Source organism: Sus scrofa, chromosome 13, assembly GCF_054392235.1.
Source record: "Sus scrofa isolate SSC_HxYL_T2T_F1_AM1 chromosome 13, Sscrofa_HxYL_maternal_Yorkshire_Landrace_v2.0, whole genome shotgun sequence".
Lineage (NCBI taxonomy): Eukaryota > Metazoa > Chordata > Mammalia > Artiodactyla > Suidae > Sus > Sus scrofa.
This window is the reverse complement of record NC_139395.1, coordinates 97734487-97758606: the sequence shown is the minus strand read 5'-3', so window position 1 is coordinate 97758606 and position 24120 is coordinate 97734487. Positions and strand designations below refer to the sequence as shown.

General features: G+C 41.1%; 1 protein-coding gene across 7 annotated transcripts in view; it reads left to right on the top strand.

Moving 5' to 3' along the window:
* Positions 1-24120, top strand: part of GK5 (glycerol kinase 5) — an 87737-nt gene that overhangs the window by 48712 nt on the left and 14905 nt on the right. For 4 of the 7 annotated variants that reach the window (XM_021069569.2, XM_003483257.5, XM_021069567.2 and 1 more), the window contains 6 exons: positions 331-392; positions 475-548; positions 751-811; positions 2255-2381; positions 4374-4478; positions 18187-18278. In XM_021069569.2, the coding sequence (XP_020925228.1) occupies positions 331-392; positions 475-548; positions 751-811; positions 2255-2381; positions 4374-4478; positions 18187-18278 (521 nt within the window). Of the gene's footprint in view, positions 1-330; positions 393-474; positions 549-750; positions 1569-2254; positions 2382-4373; positions 4479-6322; positions 6942-10236; positions 10569-18186; positions 18279-24120 lie in introns of those variants that run through there. The other 3 variants (XM_084989925.1, XM_084989924.1, XR_014824064.1) reach the window with 3 other exon arrangements.

Sequence of the window (24120 nt, the reverse complement as noted above, 5' to 3'; positions counted from 1 at the left end):
ACACACAAAAGACTTGAGTTCAATACCAGTGTGTCATTTTGCAACTATACCTATAGCATAGCTATAGGTGATCACATTTTCCCCTGATCCCCTTTCCTCATCTTTAAACCAGGAATCATGATCTGACAATGGGAATCACGATATGAAAATGCCTTTGTAAACTCTAAAAGTTCAAAAAGATTAAGTGGAAAATTTCTTTGGAGACTTTGCTCTGGAAGTACACAGTTTGGTGCAAAATTGAGGGCCGACAAAGGCCGAGATTATAAAGGAGGCATACGTGTTGATTTACACTATCTGATAATAAATAGATCATTTCTAATGTAAATTTAGGTTCTGAATTTGCCACGGACTTTTCAAATGCCAGTACAACGGGACTTTTTGACCCATATGAGGTAAAGCTGCTTTCTCCTCTTTTTGAATCACCAGTTTTTGTATAATTTCGCTTGGATTCTGATGACATGTTTTTATGCTCAGATGTGTTGGAGCAAGCTCATTACCTCCCTGCTTTCCATACCGCTCTCTCTCCTGCCTCCCGTCAGGGATACGAGGTAATAATAAAAATCAGACTCAGAAGCCAGCAAAATTGTCCCTGAATTCACTGTGCCTTTGTGGGGAAAGCATTTTATTACATGACTGAGGTGCTTCTATGTTTATTACTTAACTTTTTAACTTATGCTGAAAATATTTGCTGCATTTCAGAATTAGTATTTCTAGAGCTATAACTTACTTTTTAATCAATTTTATTTGAAGCCACAATTATGGATCCGTGGATGAAGAGATATTTGGTGTGCCTATACCAATAGTGGCCTTGGTAAGTAGAAAACTTGAAGGTTTCTCCTTGTATAGTATGAACTAAATATGTGTATATAAAATACTCTCTATATCCTGGAAAGGGGCCCACTGAGCCAATATTCTATCATGGAAATACTTTATAACCTTCTCTGACTTTTCTTTTTAGTGTTTTCCAGAAGACTGTTAAATTTTTTTAAAATGTAGTGTTCTGAGGAGCATATGGTTTATATTTATTAAATAAATGAAACAACAAAAAACCAGTGATAGGGCCAGTGCTTGATTTACGTCTGTTACAATATGACCATAAACTCTGATAGAGAAGTTAAGGTAAAGAAGAAATGTATTTATATTTTATAAAATCCTTAGTTAGCGTCTACTTAGCCAGTAAATAATTTGAATAAAATAAAAGATGGGAAACGAAGAAATAAAGAATTTGTGGAAGAATGAAAAATTAGCTGCTTCTGGGTTTTGAGGTTTCTTTCTTCATTGTAGAAACTCAGACTTTGCCTTTAATTTCCTGTAGCAGCTTAAACAGAAGATTTAGAGCATCTGTCTCTAGATGAACAGTCACCATGTTAGGTGGAAGAATCAAGTGAGGGGAGGGGAATTTAATTCCCAAGTTACAGGTTTCTGGAGAGGATCAGTCTTAACTTGGGTTAGGCTCAGGTTGAGATTAAGTTATAGCTGGAAGAATAGATCGGTGAGAAAGCATTCTTCAGGAGAGTTTTGGTCCTTTTTTTTTTTTTTGTCTTTTTGCCATTTTTTGGGCCACTCCTGCGGCCTATGGCGGTTCCCAGGCTAGGGGTCTAAATGGTGCTGTAGCCACCAGCCTACACCAGAGCCACAGCAACACGGGATCTGAGACACATCTGCAACCTTCACCACAGCTCATGGCAACGCTGGGTTCTTAACCCGCTGAGCAAGGCCAGGGATCGAACCTGCAACCTCATGGTTCCTAGTCAGATTCGTAAACCACTGTGCAACAATAGGAACTCCCATTTTAATTTTTTTAACAAGAAATGTATGGTTGGGAAATGTATGGTTTTAACCTTCATCTCCTTATAGTAAAGCATACATCTGTCACTGTTATAAAAAGAAATTTGTGTCGTCCGTTATTTTGACTAATGAACAAAAGCACTTGCAAATTGAAAACAAATAATCTTAATTGGTTCTTTCTGCCCAAATTTTATTCTGACTTTTGTTTGAGATTATTCTTTGATACTTAAAAGTCATGAAGTAGGTTGTCTGCTAAAAATTCCCAAGACACATTATTCATCCACATAATATTAGTCCTAGAGAGACTCCTATCATATAGTTGTTGCTCTCTGTTCTTTTTAGAGATTTTTTTTTTAAAAGAAAGAAAATGTTGAACCATGAGAGTACAGTAAGTGAGACAATGGGATACAGTGAACTGGACCACTGCAAAGGGCCCAAAGTTCTGGTATTTGAATGTTTTTGGCAGGTCGCTGACCAGCAATCAGCCATGTTTGGAGAATGCTGCTTCCAGACAGGAGATGTGAAGTTAACCATGGGAAGTGGGACATTTTTGGATATTAATACTGGAAATAACCCTCACCAGAGTGTAGGGGGTAAGTAGTTAGAATTCATCCAGTTTATTAATCAAATATCTCTTCTTTTCATATTTAATTTTTGTGACAGTATTTGCCCATTTGATGATGACAGTGATGTTTGGCTATGTCTATGGCATGCAGAAATTCCGGGGCCAGGAATTGAACCCGCACCACAGCAGCAGAAACCTGAGCAATAGCAGGTCAAGGCCAGTGGGTTAAGGACAAGGCCAGGTCCTTAACCCACTGCACCAACAGGGAACTCCTCCCATTTTACATTAAGGATATTCTCTAACATTTTTCATTATTATTCTTAGAGACAGTTAATCCCTGTTTCCCTTTTTTCTTTAAATTAAAATCCTTAAAAAATGAGAAAGATTTTATAGATAAATTGAGAAAGATTAGGGTATTTTTGGTCAGCTCTCCAAATATTTACCCATAATACTTGTTATATTTGTTTAAACATCTTTCTAGGCCTCTAAAATGTCTTTTATGTGTTAGAATTTCTTCCTTTTGTGAATTTTTTGGGGGTGGTACTTCTCAACTAGTGATGTATTCACTCTTAGGGCTTTAATGACAATTGAAGAATTTGTTCTTCTTAACAGAAAATATCCTGGAATGTTCAAACCAAGAAATCTAGATTGGGTAACGGTACCCAGGAGGACTAGGGCCTCTTAATCTGAGCTCTGGTCCCCTACTGTGGTTACTAAGAAGTGGATTTTAAACTCCATTTCCTGCCATAAAAAAAGAATAAAATAATGCCATTTGCAGCAACATGGATGGAACTAGAGACTCTCATACTAAGTGAACTAAGTCAGAAAGAGAAAGGCAAATACCATATGATTTCACTTATATCTGGAATCTAAAATACGACACAAATGGACCTTTCCACAGAAAAGCAAATCATGGACATGGAGAACAGACTTGTGGTTACCAAGAGGAAGGGAGAGGGAGTAGGAGGGACTGGGAATTTGGGGTTAGTAGATGCAAACTATTGCCTTTGGAATGTATAAGCAATGAGATCCTGCTGTGTAGCACTGGGAACTATGTCTGGTCACTTGTGATGGAGCATGATAATGTGAGAAAAGAATGTATACATACATGTTTGTATGACTGGATCACCTTGCTGTGCAGTAGAAATTTGACAGAACACTGTAAATCAGCTATAGTGGAAAAAATAAAAATCATGATAAAAATAAATTTAAAAAAATGTCTATTGCCAAGTGAAAAATAAAATAAAAACTCCTTTTCCTGCCTTTCATCCCCACTAAACTTCCTTTTCCCCTAGCTGGGAAAATGTTGGTCATTGATTCTATTAGAAACCTTGTTTAGAAACTACAGATAAATGCAATAGCATGGTTAGTTCTCTAGAAAACCAATCTCATAATTACCTTTAATTTCTCAATTAAAATATTGCTTCTGGAGTTTCCATTGAGGTTCAGTGGAAATGAATCTGACTAGCATACATGAGGATGCAGGTTCAATCCCTGGCTTCACACAATGGGTTTAAGATCCAGCATTGCCATGGGCTGTGGTGTAGGGCACAGATGGGGCTCAGATCTGATGTTGCTATGGCTGTGGTGTAGGCCAGCAGGTACAGCTCCAATTCAATCCCTAGCCTGGGAACATCCATATGCTGAGGGGGCAGCCCACAAAACCATAGTTTCTGTGTTTCTAGAGACATAGATATGCTTATAGCTAATAACAACTAAAGTTCATGGTTTGTATTATATGCCAGGCACTGCACTAAGTTCTTTTTTTATATGTTAACGCAGTTTATTCTCATAGGAGCTCTCTGAGGTGGACCATTTTACAATCATGGAACCTGGAGCTAAGAGGTTAGAAACTTGTAATACCACAGCTAGTAAATGAGAGAGGGCTGGGATTTGAACAGGCAATCAGACATCAGAGCCATGTTGCTGTTTTCTGAGATAATCAAATTGTGCCATTGTAGGTGTCTCTGAATGAATTCACTGTTTATTATGTGACTTATATTGTTTATTTGTTTTTTAGGCTTTTATCCATTAATTGGGTGGAAGATTGGGCAAGAAGTTGTATGCTTAGCTGAAGGCAATGCAGGAGATACTGGTACTGCCATACAGTGGGCTCAAAAGTTAGGTAAGTTGTCTTCTAAATGGATTTTATAGGCCAGACTTAAGAATGCCACAGGATCACCAATCATCAGGGCACAAATAGATCATTTAGATGAAACAGAAAATAAAATGACATGTGCTATAAGAAAATACAGGAGGTTATTTTTATGACATTGGGATGGTAAAAGGCTAGGTATTAAAGCCAGATACCATAAAGAAAAGAATAATAGAAGTAAATATGTAAAATATTAGAATGTGTAAGGAGAGAGATGCCGTAGCAAAGTTAAAACACAAAGTTGTAAGGACAGTTGGTAGCATATGTTAGAAAAACTAATAAAGATGACCCCCAAAATGGACAAAGGACAGAAGAATAGGTATTCTGAAATCAAATGACTATTAATACATGTTGTTCAGATTTAGTGGTCAAAGAAATACACATTTGAAAAATGGTATCTCGGGAGTTCCCGTCATGGTTCAGTGGTTAATGAATCTGACTAGGAACCATGAGGTTGCGGGTTCCATCCCTGGCCTTGCTCAGTGGGTTAAGGATCCGGTGTTGCCGTGAGCTGTAGTGTAGGTCACAGATGCGGCTCAGATTCCATGTTGCTGTGGCTCTGGCGTAGGCTGACGGCTAAAGTTCCGATTCGACTCCTAGCCTGGGAACCTCCATATGCCACAGGAGCAGGCCTAGAAATGGCAAAAAGACGAAAAAAGACAAAAAAAAAAAAAAAAAAAAGGATATCTCCCATCATTGTCAGAGATCAGTTAGTTTGGGGGGTTTTCTTTTAGTGTTTGGTTTTTTCGACACACACATAGCATATGGAAATTCCCAGGCCAGGGATCAAACCTTTACCATTTTAGTGACAATGCCAGATCCTTAATCCACTGTGCCACAAGAGAACTCCAAGACTGATTAAATTAATGATTCTCAGCACGGGTTGGAACATAGAGAAAAGTGTCTTGTTTCCCATTGGAATGAATGTTTTTTTTCCCTTGTTGGTTATGTATTTTATTTTTTAATTTAGTTTTATTTTATTTTAAATTTTTTCCATTATAGTTGATTTACAGTATTCTGTCAATTTCTACTGTACAGCAAAGTGACCCAGTCATACATATATATATATGTATGTATGTATGTATATATATATATGTGTGTGTGTGTGTGTGTATATATTCTTTTTCTCACTTTATGCTCTATCATGTTCCATCACAAGTGACCAAATTAGTTCCCTGTGCTATACAGAAGTATTTCATTGCTTATCCACTCCAAAGGCAATAGTTTGCATCTATTAATTTCAGTTAATATGAACTTTCTGGACGGCAGTTAGGCAATATGTGTCATTTTTCAGAGTACAAACCCTTGACCCTTAGGTCTGTTCATTGTTTTCTAAGAAAATAATCATACAGGTGTGCAAAGATGTGTGTACATAATGGGTGTTTCATATGGCAGTTGGAAATAAATTCTTGTCTAAAAATAAAGCACTAAATAAATAAATGTCAGCACAGCCATATAGTGGAACGATGGATCGTCACAAGTAGCAGTGTGGTAGCATGCCTCACTGACATGGAATATTTATCTATGATACATTAAGAAAGGGATGAAGGAGTTGCAGAACTGCCTCTGTAAATATTTTTTCCTTTTTTTTTTTTAAAAAAAAAAAGCTTTTTGAGGGAGTTCCCTTCGTGGCTCATTGGTTAACAAATCCAACTAGGAACCATGAGGTTGCGGGTTCGATCCCTGGCCTTGCTCAGTGGGTTAAGGATCTGGCGTTGCCATGAGCTGTGGTGTAGGTTGCAGACGCGGCTCGGATCCCGCGTTGCTGTGGCTGTGGCAGAGGCCGGCGGCTGCAGCTCTGATTCGACCCCTAGCCTGGGAACCTCCATATGCCACAAGAGTGGCCCAAGAAATGGCGAAAAGACAGAAAAACAAACAAACAGCTTTTTGAGATATAATTCACACACCATATAATTCATTTACTTAAGATATACAATTAAGTATTTTGTAGTATTTTCACAGAGTTGTGCAGTTATCAGCAGAGTCTAATTTTGGAACATTTTTGTTCTCTCTAAAAGAAACCCCGATACTCACTGACAGAGTAACTGACTCCCTGTTCCACGCTCCCAGCCCTAAGTTACCATTGATTTACTGTCTGTCTCTCTGGATTTGCCTGTTCTGGACATCTCATATGAATGGAATCAAACAATACATGGTCTTTTGTAACTGACTTATATAATTCAGTATGTAGTATTTTCATGGTTCATCTGTGTTGTAGCATGTATCATTATTTATTTTTATTGTGGGATAATTTTCCATTGTATGGATGTACCACTGATGTATTCATCAGTCAGTGGCCGTCTGGGTTGTTTCCACTTTTTGGCTGTTGTGAATAATGAACATACCCTTATTTGATGCATCCAGTATGTAATGTTATATACCAAAATATTAACAATAGTTATCTCTAATGATTAAATTGTGAAGAGGGCCTGAGTTTCTGCTTTGCTGATTTGAACTAAGCTGATTTGTTTAAAGACAAAGATAATTCCGTTGGCAGAAAATATGTACTCTAGGAGGAAAATGCCAATCTATTTCTTCCTTTCTTTCTCTCTGTATAAGCCTGCACCTGCATTATAAGCTTAAGATTACCTAGTAAACAAAAAATATTTATTTGAAAGCTTTTTATCACTTAAAATCTCTTATTCTTTAAATGTACTTCTTTTAATTTTTGGACATGTGTCTTCAGTTAACTCCAGATTATCAGAAATAGAAAAATATAAGTTATGTATTTCTTCTCCTTTAGTTATACTTTCTATTAACTTCCTTCCCAAAAGATGCAAAGGAAAAGCAAAATAATTTCACATTAAAAAAAAAAAATTCCTGAGAGTTCCTGTTGTGGTGCAGTGGAAATGAATCTGATTAGTATCCACGAGGATGCAGGTTTGATCCCTGGCCTCACTGAGTGTGTCAAGGATCCAGCATTGCTGTGCCTGTGGCTGTGGCTGTGGCTGTGGCATAGGCCAGCAGCTATAGCTCTCATTTAACCCTAGCCTGGGAACTTCCATATGCCTTGGGTGTGGCCCTAAAAAAAAAAAAAAAACAATTCCTAAGTTCCATATAACATCATGTGAACATTATCAGTGGGAATGATTTCCACTGCTTTGTTGGGTTGAGGCTCATTCACTCTGATTCTCAAATGACAAAAATTATTTTCTAGGAGATGGAACTAAAAGGCTCTGACCTAGAAAAGTGGTGTGATTTCTGGGGTGCAAGCCAGTCCCGAATGCCAGTCCCATCTCTGACAGAAAGCAGAACCATTGGTCTGTCTGGAGGGAGAGAATTCAGAGTTGAATTATTTACTTTAAAATTTCAGTCATTGGCAGGAGTTCCCGTTATGGCGCAGTGGAGACAAATCCAACTAGGAACCATGAGGTTGCAGGTTCGAAATCTGGCCTCACTCAGTGGGTTAAGGATCCGGCGTTGCTGTGAGCTGTGGTGTAGGTTGTGAACTGTGGTGTAGGTCAAAGACATGGCTTGGATCCCAAGTTGTTGTAGCTGTGGTGTAGGCTGGCAGCTACAACTCCGATTAGATCCCTAGGCTGGGAACCTCCATATGCTGTAGTTGTGGCCATAAAAAGCAAAAAGCAAAATAATAATAATAATAATAATAATAAGATGCCAGTCATTGGCAGAACTAAACTTTTCTGGTACATATCTCTCTGAAAAAAAAATTTTTTTTTGTCTTTTGTCTTTTTAGGGCAAAACCCATGACATATGGAGGTTCCCAGGCTAGGGGTCCAATCACAGCTGTTGCTGTCAGCCTACGCCACAGCCACAGCAACGCCAGATCTGAGCCGTGTCTGCGACCTACACCACAGCTCACGGCAATGCCAGATCCTTAACCCACTGAGCGAGGCGAGGGATCGAACCCGCGACCTTATGGTTCCTAGTCAGATTCGTTTCCTCTTTGCCACTAGAGGAACTCCTCTCTCTGAAATTTATATTAAAAAATTGAGAATTTTTATAGAACGCAAAGTTCTTTTTCTGTTCTGAGAATTCACTTTAATGAATGTATTGAAAAAATGACTGAATATATATTCAGGAAAAACACAGTGTGTAAGAGCCTGAGTAACCCTGTCATTTCTTTGAAGACGTGTAATCTACGCCTTTATGTCTCTGTGTGGTATACTGGGTTTGTTCTGCTCCTAATGGTGGCTTCCTTCCACCCCTTTACTGAGTTGAACAGCTCAAGCTCAGGCATAAAAGCTCTCTTGAACCACTTTCATCTTGCTTCTCAGATTTGTTTTCTTCATCCTTTTCATTCAGGCCAGTTCTCTTTCTTTTTTTTCCCCTTAGCCTTCTATGTTAACTGCCCCATCTGAGTCCTTACAGGATCATCTCTTCTCCTTTCAATCTGGTCCATTCCTGCTCCCCTTTGCTCTTTGTTCTATTCTGCTATCGCAATCTTAGAAATGTTTTTACAGGAGTTTCTGTTGTGGCTCAGTGTTAACAAACTCCACTAGTATTCATAAGGATGCGGGTTCAATCCCTGGCCTCGCTCAGTGGCTTAAGGATCTGGCATTGCCGTGAGCTGTGGTGTAGGTCACAGACACGGCTTGGGTGCTGCTTTGCTATGGCTGTGGTGTAGGCCAGCAGCTGTGGCTCCAATTTGACCCCTAGCCTGGGGGCTTCCAGGTGCCACAGGTGCACCCCTAAAAAGACAAAAAAGAAAAAGAAATGTTTTCACATATTCCAGCTTTTATTCAGTTAACAAGTAATTGAGTGCTGGGTCTGAGCTTGGAACTGTACACGCTAGCAGTCACCAGTGAGAAAGACAGACATTCCCAGCCCTCATGGAGGTTACAGTCTAGCAGGAAGGACTTATATTAAATGAATAACTGAAAACAAAAAAATTAGTGTGAAGTACCAAGAAGAAGAAGGAGGCTCATTGATCTCTTCTAAAGGGAAGGCTTTGTCTAGTCTGGGCAATTGGAAGGCTTCTTTCAGGAAGCTGTGTTTCATCTGAGCCCTGAAGGAAGAACAAGAGTGGCTGGTCTGGTGGGAGAGGCTGTTGATCAGGGAGCAGTCCAAGCAGCAAAGACCAGTGAAGGAGGCCCCACATGGAGAGGAACATGACCTATTTAAGGAATTGAAAGAATGTCCTATTTTTTTTTCCCACAACTGAGACGGTTGTCCTCCAGTAATGTGGGTCAGGGGACATCTTTTCTCTTGCAGTACCACTTTTAATTGCTACATGTCACATCTGCCTGCTCCAGGCAAACCCCATCAGGTTTCCAATATACATTTGAAATTACTCAGCCTCTTGTTTACTAGAAATAAAGGAAACCAATTTCTTCTCTCTGGGTATCTTCCCCAGAGAGATACAGCATCTCATCGTTAGAGGAGATGAGGTAAACATTCTCTCATACAGGAACTAATTGGGTGGTGGTGAATAGTTACATGTTCCTGCTGGTGAGTAGGATCTTTGTTCATGGTCTTGCTTCCTGCTGGGATGACATAGTAAGATAAATATGGCTGTAGCTGGAGTGGAACTCAGCCAGGGATGAAGCCTTGAGTTCTCAAGGAGACTGGGCAGACCCAGGGTCTGGGAGAGCACCTGCTGAGTCTTATTGGTGAAAATGCTAGAGGCTGGTGAGGTCCCTGCAGATGTTCTCTGTGGACCGAAGCTGCTGATGCAGAGAAGAAAGAGCTGGGGCTGCCCATCCCTGAGACAGCCTGATAAACAGTGGACAACAGTACTGATTGGTCTGAATTGCTCCTCTTCCAGGCTGAGGGGAGAGAACTGATCTTTCTCATACTTTGAGAAACCTGAGAGCCCAGGACGTTCACTCCCTTACCTCTCACTGCCTGCCAATCTCCCAACCCCGAACTGAAAGAGAGCACGAAGTACTCAAGAACATCCAGCACCCATGGAGTTCCCTGGTGGTTGGGGGGTTAAGGATCCAGTATTGTCACTGCTGTGGCAAAAAAAAAAAAAAAAAAAAAAAAAAGAACATACAGCATCTTGAAAGAGGGAGGTCAAGTTCAATAATCCATAACAGGTGGCTCCACAGAGACTGCTGTCGTGGAAGAAACAAAAGATTAAAATAACAACAAAAATGAAACAGTAAGTGGATAAAAGAAGATACTGCAGGGGAATGTTGGTGTTGGGAACACATAAAGGACTTCAAAGGACAAAAATCATGATATATAAAATGTAAAGAAATTAATAAAACGTAACCTGTATGGACAGTGCCAAAAACCCAAGTAGGAATTGGAAAGAATTTTAAAAAACAGAAAGAGAAAAAAATGGAAAATAAAATTGAAAGGTAAGAGATTGATAAAGATCAAAGGAAAAATAAATATGTGAATTGTAGTCTCTTTTCTATAATGTGAAAATAGAATTATGAAAATGTAAAAATTGAGATAATTGAAAATAAACTTTCCTGAGCCGAAGAAAGACCTGGGTTTTCAGACCAAAATGGTTTTACCAAGTTAGAAAAAAAGAGACACAAACTAAGACAGTCACAGGTAGATGAATTGTCTGAATTCTGAGAATAAAGAGGAGAGTCAAGACAAGAAGAGCAGTTTATTTATAAAGATAAGAGAATCATACCAAGCCAAAAATGATAAAGGTGTACAAATCGTAATATTGAGAAATAATAATAAAAGTTAAATTGATAAACTAAATCTCTTTTAAACATATCTGTTACCTTATATATGTTTCACTGAGTATATGTACCTATTGATTATCCATCCATCCTTCTATCCATCCACTACGCTATAGTATAGATGAATGTTCATATAATATTCTGAGCTCTTTAATAGTAGGTTGCATGCATCATACTCCTTTCCTTGTAGTATTTCACTGTGTATTTCCTAAGAACAAGAATAGTCTCTTACATATCTAAAACATGGTTATTAACTCCAGAAAATTTAATACTGGGTGTAATACTTTGGTCAAATTTAAAATCTATATTCCAGTTTTATCAGGTGTCCCAGTCCTGTCCTTTATGACAATTTTTTTCCAATACAGGATCCAGTCTAGGATTGCTTATTGTATAATTTCCCTTAATCTGGAACAATTTTGTCAGCTTTTCTTTGTTTTTCATGCCATTGACATTTTTGAAGCATACAAACCAGTTTTGTTTTTTTTTTTTAGGGTCACAAGCGTGGCACATGGAGATTCCCAGGCTAGGGGTCAAATCAGAGCCACAGCTGCCGGCCTACAGCACGGCTCACAGCAATGCTGAATCCTTAACCCACTGAGTGAGGCCAGGGATCAAACCCTCAACTTCATGTTTCCTAGTTGGATTCTTTTCCACTGCACCATGACAGGAACTCTGGACCAGATATTTTATTAAATGCCCCTCAATCTGGGTATCTCATCTAGTTTATGTAGTTTAGGCCGAAATTATACACGTGATAACGTTTCTTTCTGGGAATACATACCTAGAGATGCAAGATGTCCCTTAGTCCTATTTTGGTTCTGTTAATTTTGTTCATGTGCATAAGATATTTTCTGATTTCTCCATTGTACAGTTAGCATTTTTCCTTTTGTAATAAATTGTATGTGGAGAGATACTTTGAGATGAGCTAAACATCCCATTTATCATCAAATTCCCCACATACCCTAAATTTAGCATTCCTTGATGATCCATAGCTGGATCAGTCTTCATTCTGTTGGTTGCAAAATGGTATTTTCTTTTTAATTTTGTGTGTGTGTGTGTGTGCATTTTAGGGTTGCACCCGCGGCATATGGAAGTTCCCAGGCTAGGGATCAAATCAGAGCTACCGCTGTTGCCCTACAACACAGCCACAGCAACACAGGATCCAAGCCACATCTGCGACCTACACTACAGTTTGCAGCAATGCCAGGTACTTAACCCAGTGAGTGAGGCCAGGGATTGAACCCACATCCTCATAGATACTAATGGGTTTTGTTACCACTGAGCCACAATAGGAACTCCCATAAATTGGTATTTTCTAACTCCATCATTACCTCTGTTTATTGTTAACATTCTACTGTATAAGGATGAGCTCTCTCTTCCCCTTTATTTTTATTTATTCATTTTTCTTTTTTGGCTGCCCTGAAGCACATGGAGTTCCCAGGCCAGGAATCAAATCTGAGCCACAGCTGCGGCAATGCTGGATCTTTAACCCACTGTGCCGGGCTGTGAATCAAACCTGTGTCCCAGCACTCCAGAGATACCACTGATCCTGTTGCACCCACAGTGGGAGCTCCTCCTTTATTATTGGTATAAACTCATGGTTTCTTATTTTATTCAGTAGGTTATAATTTTTATAGTTATCTGTTTTCCTACTCAGATTGTTAGTTTTGGCCAGTAAGAATCTCCTCAGAGATTCTCTCAGTCTCTTAAACATCTAGAGTTCCCGTTTTGGCGTAGCGGAAACGAATCTGACCAGGAACCATGAGGTTGCAGATTCGATCCTTGGCCTCATTCAGTGGGTTAAGGATCCGGCATTGCCGTGAGCTGTGGTGTGAGTCGCAGATGTGGCTCCGATCTGGTGTTGCTGTGGCTGTGGTGTAGGCCAGTGGCTACAGCTCCCATTCGACCCCTAGCCTGGGAACCTCCATGTGCCGTGGGTGCGGCCCTGAAGAGACAAAAGACAAAAAATAAAATGGTGAATTAAAAAAAAAAAAATATATATATATATATCTGTATTATTTTTTGAGCACTTTTTTAGTTTCTGACACAAGATGTTTTAAGCTCATCTTGTGCATTTCTTATTCCTGCCCTGGAATTTGCCACTTTCCCAATGAGCCCAGGCTCCTTTTAGTGGGAAATGGTATTTAAAAACGATAACTAGAGTGCCATTGCACTTGTATCAGGGCTAGAAGTGTGTGTGTGTGTGTGTGTGTGTGTGTGTGTGTGTGTGTGTGTGTGTGTGTGTGTAGGGTCCTGTGCTATATTTTCATCTCCCCCTTTTCCACATTGAAAACCCTGTCTCCCAATGACATTAATGTTACATGTTCTTTTGCTCAATCTTAAAACATATACCAGGGGAGTTCCCATCGTGATGCAGTGGTTAATGAATCCGACTAGGAACTATGAGGTTGCAGGTTCGGTCCCTGGCCTTGCTCAGTGGGTTAAGGATCCGGCATTGCCGTGAGCTGTGGTGTGGGTTGCAGATGCAGCTCAGATCCCGCGTTGCTGTGGCTCTGGCGTAGGCCGGTGGCTACAGCTCTGATTCGACCCCTAGCCTGGGAACCTCCATATGCCGCAGGTGCAGCCCTAGAAAAAGACAAAAAGACAAAACAAAACCTATACCAAAGAGTTTGAGTACTAAGCCCATGTCACTACAACAAACAATGTTTGTTCAAGATTGTTTGTTGAATTTTATTTATATATACACATATATATATATCACACATACATATATATATCAAGGGTATATGGTCAAAGTGTACCATTCAGATTGCTTGGATTAATTCTTTTTCATCTCTCTTCAGTGAGTTTATTAATTTGAAAAGAATTGGGTTCATTTATTCCTGTTATCATTCATTTTTAGTTTTTTCCCCCCTCTGAATCCTTTTAAAAACCACGGTTTGGTTTTGGTTTGGATTTTATTTTTGGTTTTGTGGGGTTTTTGTTTGTTTGTTGGATTGCACCCTTCACCACCCAAGAATTTCATTGTTTTGTTAGTGTGGAATTTTAACGTAACTTCCAAGTCAAATTCATAAAGAAGTACCCTCAGAGCAATTAATTCCCTCCCCTCCCCTTCATCCTATCTCCCTATCTCTTGTGGATAATCGCTTCATTAGTTTTTGGTTTATCCTTCCCATTTGTTTTTGCAAAAATATGAAGATACAATGTTTTTTCTCTCATTCTGGTAGATTGTCAAGACACTGAAAAAACAAGAAAATGGGATAATTTCCCCACCGTCTGTCCTTAAAGACCCCCTGACGCCTACTCCTCAGAGGAAAAGGAGGGAGCTTCTTCAGAAGCTCCTCATGTTTACACCCAGTGTACTGACCCAGGTTTTAGATTTGGGGCTGTTCAGGAGATATCAGAGAAAGTAAAAAAACCAGGAAACTCACTGCTGGTTTGGTGGTACTCAGAGTTCACTGGTTGGCCTTCTAGCTCTTTCTTTTGTGTCCTCAGATAGAAATTCTGAGGATTCTTAGTTGCATTGAGTGAATGAGAAGTGTAAAGTCTGCTTACTCCAGACTTTCCCTCAGTAAGCTCATTGGAGAACAGTTTAAGTGGAAGACTACTTAGAGAAATTCTTCAAATAAGGACAGAACAACCAGTAAAGAATGTGAACCAACTACATTCTCCCCTGTCCTGTTTCTTTATCAAAAGCTCTCTTCAGACCAGCCATCTAATATATTTTCCACATCCTGATTTAAAAATTTAGACATTTGGACATGATTTTTTTTTTTTTAAGTTTAGATTTCAAAAACTGTGTTGTCTTTTTAGGGCCAAACCTGCAGCACATGGAAGTTCCCAGGCTAGGGATCAAATCAGAGCTGCAGCTGCAGGCCTACACCACAGCCACATCAAGGCCAAATCCAAACTGCATCTGCTACCTACGCCGCAGCTCATGGCAACATCAGATCCTTAACCCACTGAGCGAGGCCAGGGATTGAACCCTCATCCTTACAGATACTAGTTGGGTTTGTTACCACTGAGCCACAATGGGAAGTCTGTGTTGTCTTTTTGATATATTCGTTTTTATTTATTTATTTTATTTATTTATTTATTTTTGTTGTTGTTGTTGTTGTTGTTGCTATTTCTTGGGCTGCTCCCGCGGCATATGGAGGTTCCCAGGCTAGGGGTTGAATCGGAGCTGTAGCCACCGGCCTACGCCAGAGCCACAGCAACGCCAGATCCAAGCCGCGTCTGCAACCTACACCACAGCTCACGGCAACGCCGGATCGTTAACCCACTGAGCAAGGGCAGGGACCGAACCGCAACCTCATGGTTCCTAGTCGGATTCGTTAACCACTGCGCCACGACGGGAACTCCGATATATTCGTTTTTAAAGTGATAGATATATTTTAACGTTTTATCTGGACATTTTGAACAAATGAATGTAACTTATGGATCTGATAACTGTCATTTTGAGTAGAATTTCTAATTATTATTGAGTTATCCTCATTAACTTGAGTCTTTTTCTTTTTCTTTTCTTTTTTTTTTCTTTTTTTTAGGGCCTTGTCCTGCAGCATATGGAAGTTCCCAGGCTAAGAGTCGAATCAGAGCTACAGCTGCCAGCCTACACCACAGCCACAGCAAGGCCAGATCCAAGCCACATCTGCGACCTACACCACAGCTCACAGCGATGCTGGATCCTTAACCCATGGAGCAAGGCCAGGGATCAAACCCACATCCTCATGGATCCTAGTCGGGTTTGTTACCGCTGAGCCACCACAGAAACTCCTAACTTTAATCTTAAATGGGTTTTCCTTAAACTTCTTGTCTTTAGTTAATTCTTCCTTATAAGAATAACAAACCATGTAAGAAAATAAAACCAGGGAGTTCCTGTTGTGGCGCAGTAGAAATGAACCCTACTAGTATCCGAGAGGATGAGGATTTGATCCCTGGCCTTGCTCAATGGGTCAAGGATCCTGCATTGCCATGAGCTGTGGTGTAGGTTGCAGATGTGTCTTGAATCTGGCCTTGATGTGGCTGTGGTGTGGGCCGGCAGGTGTAGCTCCAATTAGACCTCTAGCCTAGGAACTTCCATGTGTCACAAGAGTAGCCCTAAAAAGAAGAAAGAAAGGAAGAAAGGAAGGAAGGAAGGAAGAAAATTCATTATTACTGTATAAAGCAAGCAATATTTATTATGACCACTTCCTGATCTTTTTCATCTGATCTCTGCTGTCAATCACACATGCTTATTCAGGAGTCACTTCACACACAAAGGTATCCAAACGGCCAATGAAAAAAGATTTCAACTTCATTAGTCAACAGGGAAATACAAAATCAAGCCATTGTGAAATACTACCAATTAACAAAAATGAGAACCATAGACAGTATCAATTATTAGCAAGAATATGGAGTAGCTGGAGCTCTCATCTTGCTGGCAGGAGCCTTAAAATTGGTAAAACCACTTTGGAAAATGATTAGGTAGTATCTGCTTAAGCTAATCCTAAATGGGAAAATCCTAGGACCAGCATTTCCATCCCCTGGTATGTAACAACCAGAAATGTGTGCATATATTTACCAAAAAGAAGGAGCACAAGTGTTCAAAGTGGCCTATTAGCCAAAAACCGGAAACTACTCATTTCAGCTAAAGAATACTTGAATGAATTGTGTATGGTGAGAAGGGAGTACCATACAGGCATGAGAATGAATGGAGTACAACTGCTTGTAGCAGAATGAAGGCATCTCACAAGCATGATGTTGAACAAAGGAACTTTGATCTGGGTGTTAGTTGATATGGGCGCAGTCACACTGTGAAAACTCATCCAGCCCTACACTTGGGTTTTGTGCTTCTTCCTGTGTAAATATTAAAATACTTCAGTACGAAAATGTAGTAAATGAACTAGATCTTGATTTTCTTGTTTGTTTTATAAAGATTGACTTTTAGTATATCTATTTGTTACTGGCCTTTTTATTGAACTCATTAGATGAAATAATTTTTCAGTTGACTCTCTTGGTTGTTCTAGGTGGTTTTCATCAGAAAACTGGAATGAGGGAATTCTCTGGTGGCTCAGCAGATTAAAGACCTGGCATTGTCACTGCTGTGGCTCAGGTCACTGCTGTGGGAAGGGTTCAATCCCTGGCCAAGGAACATTTGTATGTTTTTGTATGTATGTTTTGCGGGCGTGGCCAAAAAGGAAGGGAAAAAGAAATCTTGAATGTGTGTTATCTTCAGGAGAATGAATATTTTAATGCCAAAAACTACATAGAATTGATTTTTTTGGGGGGGGGCCTGTCTTTTTAGAGCCTGCGGCATATGGAGGTTCCTGGGCTTGGGTCAAATCAGAACTGCAGCTGGAGTTCCCGTCGTGGCGCAGTGGTTAACGAATCCGACTGGGAACCATGAGGTTGCGGGTTCGGTCCCTGCCCTTGCTCAGTGGGTTAACGATCCGGTGTTGCCGTGAGGTGTGGTGTAGGTTGCAGACGCGGCTCGAATCCCGCATTGCTGTGGCTCTGGTGTAGGCGGGGGGGTTACAGCTCCGATTCGACCCCTAGCCTGGGAACCTCCACATGCCGCGGGAGCGGCCCTAGAAATGGCAAAAAGACAAAAAAAAAAAAAAAGAACTGCAGCTGCCCACCTACACTGCAGCCACAGCATCGCTGGATCCAAGGCTCATCTGTGACCTATATAGCACAGCTGTGCCAGATATTTAACCTACTGAGCGAGGCCAGGGATTGAACCTATATCCTCATGGATACTAGTCCGGTTCATTACTGCTCAACCACACTGGAAACTCCAGAATTAATTTGTAAAAACAGCCTAGATATCATTAAAGGAGGAATGCAAGTCCTGCTGCATACAGAGCCCATCTAAGAGGGTCTTCTGTCTCCCTCGCCCCTGCCATGGGCTGTCAACTGCTGAAGTGTGAGAACCCAGGTAGCACTACAGCAGACTGGCCTTTGTATTGACCCTTTTACAGGTAAGCGACCTTTCACATTATATTCTCAATAAGTGTTGATGCAGGTAAATACTAGTCGTATAACATAATTCTGTCTGTCCCTCCCCAAGCCCTTCATTTTATGTTAAGGTGGTTTTTTTTGTTGTTTGTTTGTTTTTGTTTTTCCAGGTCTGTTCACAGATGCTGCTGAAACTGAAAAAATGGCCAGAAGTTTGGAAGATTCTGAAGTTTATTTTGTCCCATCTTTTAGTGGATTGCAGGTATTTTAAAAAACAAATAGTTAACAGCAATTACAAACATTTCTCTCTTCATCCTCACACCTAAAATTATGTATCGACCATTCCTTTACCTGAAATGTGGGCACTGAACAGAGCTAAGGTGAAATGTACTTTCTAGAGCTGAGAAACTGTGCTTTGACCGGGCATGAATTCCACGAGAGGGCAGAGTGAATTCAGCTGGCCTCTGCTCAGAACTTCATCTCTGTGAAAACTAAAAAGTGGGAGGTTTATTATAGAACTTTTATATAAGACCCATGGTTACTTTATATGACCAAAAATAGCCATTTCCAAATAGGGAAAATATGTTAGTAAATTGGCATTCTTTACTTGGAAGAGGTGTACCATTGAGAATTAGAGAAGTAATGTTAAGCTATATAACACATGTATTTATGTATGTTTTGCAGTTATTTATAAGTTTCATTAACTTTTAAATATCAGAATTTCTTTGGGTGAACTGTTATGGTGTGGAATATTGGTTGCTTTCCTCAATAAAGAGTGAACCCAGTAAAACACCTGATTTTGTAAGATTTAACCTTGTATTTAATTAAAAGATCTGTGATGCTGCCTTTAATTTTAGCATATTGTTACAAAGACTTTTAAAAACTGTATTCAGGTATATTATTATAAACAAAATTCCTTTTGTGGGGAATTAGTCCTTTTTTTTTTTTTGTCTTTGCCATTTTTTGGGCCGCTCCTGCAGCATATGGAAGTTCCCAGGCTAGGGGTCAAATCAGAGCTGCAGCTGCCGGCCTACACCACAGCCACAGCAATGCAGGATCCCAGCCGACTCTGTGACCTACACCACAGCTCACAGCAACACCGGATCCTTAACCCTCTGAACAAGGCCGGGATCAAACCGGCAACCTCATGGTTCCTTGTCGGATTCGTTAACCACTGAGCCATGACAGGAACTCTGGGAATTAGTCCTTTTAATCCTCCTCCAAATATGTTTTTCTTTCTGGAGTTCCCATCCTGGCAAAGCGGAAATGAATCCGATTAGGGACCATGAGATTGCAGGTTCGATCCCTGGCCTCGATCAGTGGGTTAAGGATCTGGTGGTGCTATGAGCTATGGTGTAGGCCGGCAGCTGTAGCTCTGATTCAACCCCTAGCCTGGGAACCTTCATATACCCCATGGTTGTAGCCCTAAAAAGCAAAAAAAAAAAAAAAAAAAAAATTTTTTTTCTTTCCAAGAATAAAAATTTCTCTTCCTTCTAATCCATTCCATACTCAGGCAATCAGTTATACAAAAACCCCAAAATTTAAAAGTTTGGAAAATACAACATAGAACCTGATAGAAAAGAATTAGATCAGGATGTTTTAAATCTCTAAAAATATTGTATTTCCCAAATGGATTAAAGAACATTATTTTAACATCTATAGTAATTTCCTTCTATATACTTTGTCCTAAAAGACCAAAAGTTTATAGACTCCGTAGAGAGATTGCATTGGATCCTCTGCAGGGTGATGTGAGGCCACTGGATAGCCCTCATGATAGTACAGAGCTTGGAGAAGATTTGTCTAATTGAGGTTTAAGGAGGAAAGTTCGATGAATAGTTGTCATCAGCAAAAGTAGGGCTTAATTAGGTTACTGTGGATTCTTCCCTTTTTGAAGAGTGTGTTGGGGGACCTCGTAGTCACTTTATCTCGGCAATTCTGCCTTTAACTTTTCCACCCACTCATGTGCCTGTAAAAATAATGTAAAATATACAATTAAAAAACCCAAAGTACTGCTAAAGCCCAGAAAATCAGACAAAATGATTATAGATGTGGGTTTTAACTTCTTGTTGATAACAGGATGTCCCTGTCCTGCCATGACCGCAACCTTGCAAAATGTTGAGGTTGGGTGGGGTGGGGGAGGACTGTAGGCCAGTTATTTCCTGAGGTAAAATGAAACTCTTCATTAGAAACTGAAAGTTAATTCCAACAACAATAGTGTGTTGATAGTAAGCTGTTGGGAAAATAGTAATAGTGTCAGTAACTAGAGAAAATGCGGGCAAGGAGAATGGAAGGAAGGGTCAGGTATCTGTGATACTGCCTTTAATCTTAGGATCTTCTTGGAATTCCCAGCATGGCGCAGCAGAAACGAACCCGACTAGGAACCATGAGGTTGCGGGTTCGATCCCTGGCCTCGCTCAGTGGGTTAAGGATCCAGTGTTGCTGTGAGCTGTGGTGTAGGTCACAGAGTCGGCTGGGATCCTGCATTGCTGTGGCTGTGGTGTATGCTGACAGCTGTAGCTCCGATTCATCCCCTAGCCTGGGAACCTCCATACGCCATAGGTGCAACCCTAAAAAGCAAAAAAAAAAAAAAAATAGGATCTTACAGCCATGGATAATGGGGGGGGGGGGAGGATACGGAAGGCTGCTAATAGCCTCAATTTCTCAAGGGTATCACCTGAGAAAGGGGCACTGGAGGAGCTTCAAGGATGGGGGAACAAGTGGGATAGCCATCTCAGGGAGCAGATTGGCGCATCCATCGGGCCTGTCCATGGGGTGGCATCAATTGGTGTGGTCATTGTGGCTTTGTTTAGCAGTGTGTGTGGTTTGAGGAGGGGGATACTAAAGTAGAGCATCCTTGGAGTGGCACAGCCTGGGTTGCTCCTGTGGCACAAGTACAGTCCCTGGCCCAGGAGCTTCCACATGCCATAGGTGCAGCTAAAAGAAAAAATAAAAAGTAAAGCATCTTTTGGGAGCAAGAATCAGTGGTCATCTGCTTGATGTTAAAGTTACTGTGATGTTGGCCGCAATAGGATGAATAGGACCCTGAGCCAAGTGGCAGCCTTCAGAGAATGAGGAGTCATGCTCCAGGCAAGGTTCTTGGGTTTGCAAGGGCTTACTTAAGCACCACACCCACCTGCTCCCCGAAACTCAGGAGCTGGTTATTCGCACATTCCTGAACACCAGGATTGGAAAGGAGTCGGCAACTGACTTGACAGTTCTCAGTGTGCTCTGTGGTTTCTACCTCTCTGTGGCTTTGCTTTTCTCTTCTTAGCAGCTTCTTTCAATACCCTTTCTTTGTTATAACTTCTATTTTTTGTTTGTTTGTTTTGCAGCTTATGTAAGTTCCCAGGCTAGGGGCTGAATCGGAGCTGTAGCCACCGGCCTACGCCACAGCCACAGCAACGTAGGATCAGAGCCATGTCTACGACCTACACCACAGCTCACCACAATGCTAGATCCTTAACCCACTGAGCAAGGCCAGGGATTGAACCTGCATCCTCCTGGATACTAGTCGAGTTCATTACCATTGAGCCACAACAGAAACTCCCATAACTTCTATTTAATTGTCATTCTTTTCCTTATACTTTCTGCCTTTTCACAACTTGGGGATAAACACAACCTTCTTTCCCTTGGTTCCCTTGTCAGTTCCCTCGGAAGTGTTTCTTAGTTCAGATTTCCAGGGGAGGAAAGGAGGCAAACTGATTCAGTCACCTTGTTTTTTCAAGCTTCCAACAGACTTTGAGTCAGCTATGCTCACCCCTCACCAGTTGCAGTGGCGGCAGTGGGACCAGGACGTGAGACAGGCCCTGCTTTAGACCACGACTCAAGCCCTGAGAACCCCTTCCCCTGTGGCCAGCAAATACTGTGAATTTCCCCCCTAGTTCCGTAGTGACTGGCTCATCTGAGCTATAAACAGGTAAAGGGAGATAAAGCACGGTGTTGATGTGGACCTAAGCAAATGTGCGGGAAGCGACACACGTGCTGGCAGTAGATGTTCAGAGGCCGAGAGTGTTCATGGAAGGCTAGTACCGTGTCCTTCTGGTCCTGGTGGTGTGGAAGCCTGAGGACCTGCCACGAAAGCCATGTGCTGGCACAGAGCCAGCTTTGTTAGAGAAACCAACCATAAGATAAGTGGAGTGAAGGCCTCAGAGTTGGTTAAGGGTTAGGAAGGTTTATTTGCAGTAGAAGGAAATGTTAGGAAGGCATAATGAAAGGGTTATGAAGAAAGTCAGTAGTCATGGAAGGGTTTGGGTAACAATATCAATAAAGTAAAAATTGGGAGTTTTTGCTGTGGTGCAATGGGATCAGCAGTGTCTCTGCAGTGCCAGAACACAGGTTTGATCCCCAGCCCGGCACAGTGCGTTAAAGGATTCAGTGTTGCAGCACCTGTGGCATAGGTCACAACTGTGGCTCGGATCTGATCCCTGGCCTGGGAACCCCATAGGTCGCAGGGCAACCAAAAAAGAAAAAAAAAGCAATTGTAGCCGCAACTAACCTGTCAGTATGTGCCATGTCAATATGTCAATTCAGGCACTGTCCTAAATTCTTTTTTTTTTTTTGCTTTTTAGGGTCACACCCAAGACCTATGGAGGTTCCCAAGCCAGGGGTCAAGTGGGAGCTGCAGCTGCCGGCCTACACCACAGCCACAACCACATCAGATCTGAGCCATGCCTGTAACCTACACCACAGCTCACGGCAACGCCGGATCCTTAAGCCACTGAACGAGGCCAGGGATCAAACCTGCAACCTCATGGTTCCTAGTCAGATTCGTTTCCACTGCCTAAATTCTTAACATGCATTATCTCATGTAATCCTCAATAACTCAGCAAGGTAGAATGTACTCTAATCATCCCATTCTGAAGCTGAGGAACATGAAGTGCAGTATTAGGCCATCACTCGGGCAGCATCACAGAGCTAGCGAGTAGCTGAGCTGGTTTTAGGACTCCAGAGTCCAGGTTCTTAACCGCTCTGCCAACTGTTTCATGGTATAGAATAAACTCCTCTGGAATTCCCATCGTGGTGCAGCGGAAACAAATCCAACTAGGAACCATGAGGTTGCAGGTTCGATCCCTGGCCTCGCTCAGTGGCTTAAGGATCTGGCGTTGCTGTGAGCTGTGGTGTAGGCTGGCAGCAACAACTCTGGTTAGATCCCTAGCCTGGGAACCTCCATATGCCTCAGGTTAGGCCCGAAAAAGACAAATAACTAACTAACTAAATAAATAAATAGAATAAACTCTTCTGCCAACTAGAATAAGTAAATGGAGCCAGAGGAACTTGGCTTAAGTTCTAGGTTGACAAGGACAAGAGGTAGGTGGCATTAACCATCCTGCAAGTCCTCAGTAGATTGGGCTGAGATTCCAGTGGGACAAGGACCTGCTAAGGCAGGTCGTCTGTGCCCCAGGCAGGAATCTGCGGGCTTTGCTCCGGCTGTCAAACAGAACTTTCCTGAGTCCTGCCGTTCCTAGTTGGTTGATGGTTCCGGGCGCTTACTTGATAGGATTGCAGTGATAGATTGGAGGTGAGGCTGGAGGCTTTCTGCCCTGGCAAGATGCTACCAGGCCCTTGAAAGGACCTTGCCATGTTTTTCCTACTTTGTCATCCCAAAGAGAGACAGACTCACTTGGACTAACAAATGCAGGGACTTTGTAACCTGTAAAGAAATTCTTAGGTTTCTATGCAATTTATAACCACTCAGATTGGCCTATTACTAATGGTAAATTGTGTTTATAGCTCTTTGTAAAGTGATTTCAGGCCATTTATATCAGGCTTTTAGGTGTTATATTGGAAAAAGTAATTTTTATGCAGAAAAAACTATACCACCAGTAACTAAGTAAACTGGCTAAGTCTGACCCATCTTTATTGTACAATATTAGACCACTTAGTGTAGACCCCAGCTTTACTGTATAAATCAGCTTTTACTGAGTGAATCTCCAAAAGATGTTAATAAATTTAAAAAATTATTAAGATGAACCCAATAGGAGGAAAATCATGGCTGTGATAAAGATAAGATGTCATGTAGAACTTGGTTAAGACATTAGGAAAAGTATTGTTTGTTCATGGATTCCACACATGCATATCAATCCCCTGTGGGGCCAGATGCCCTG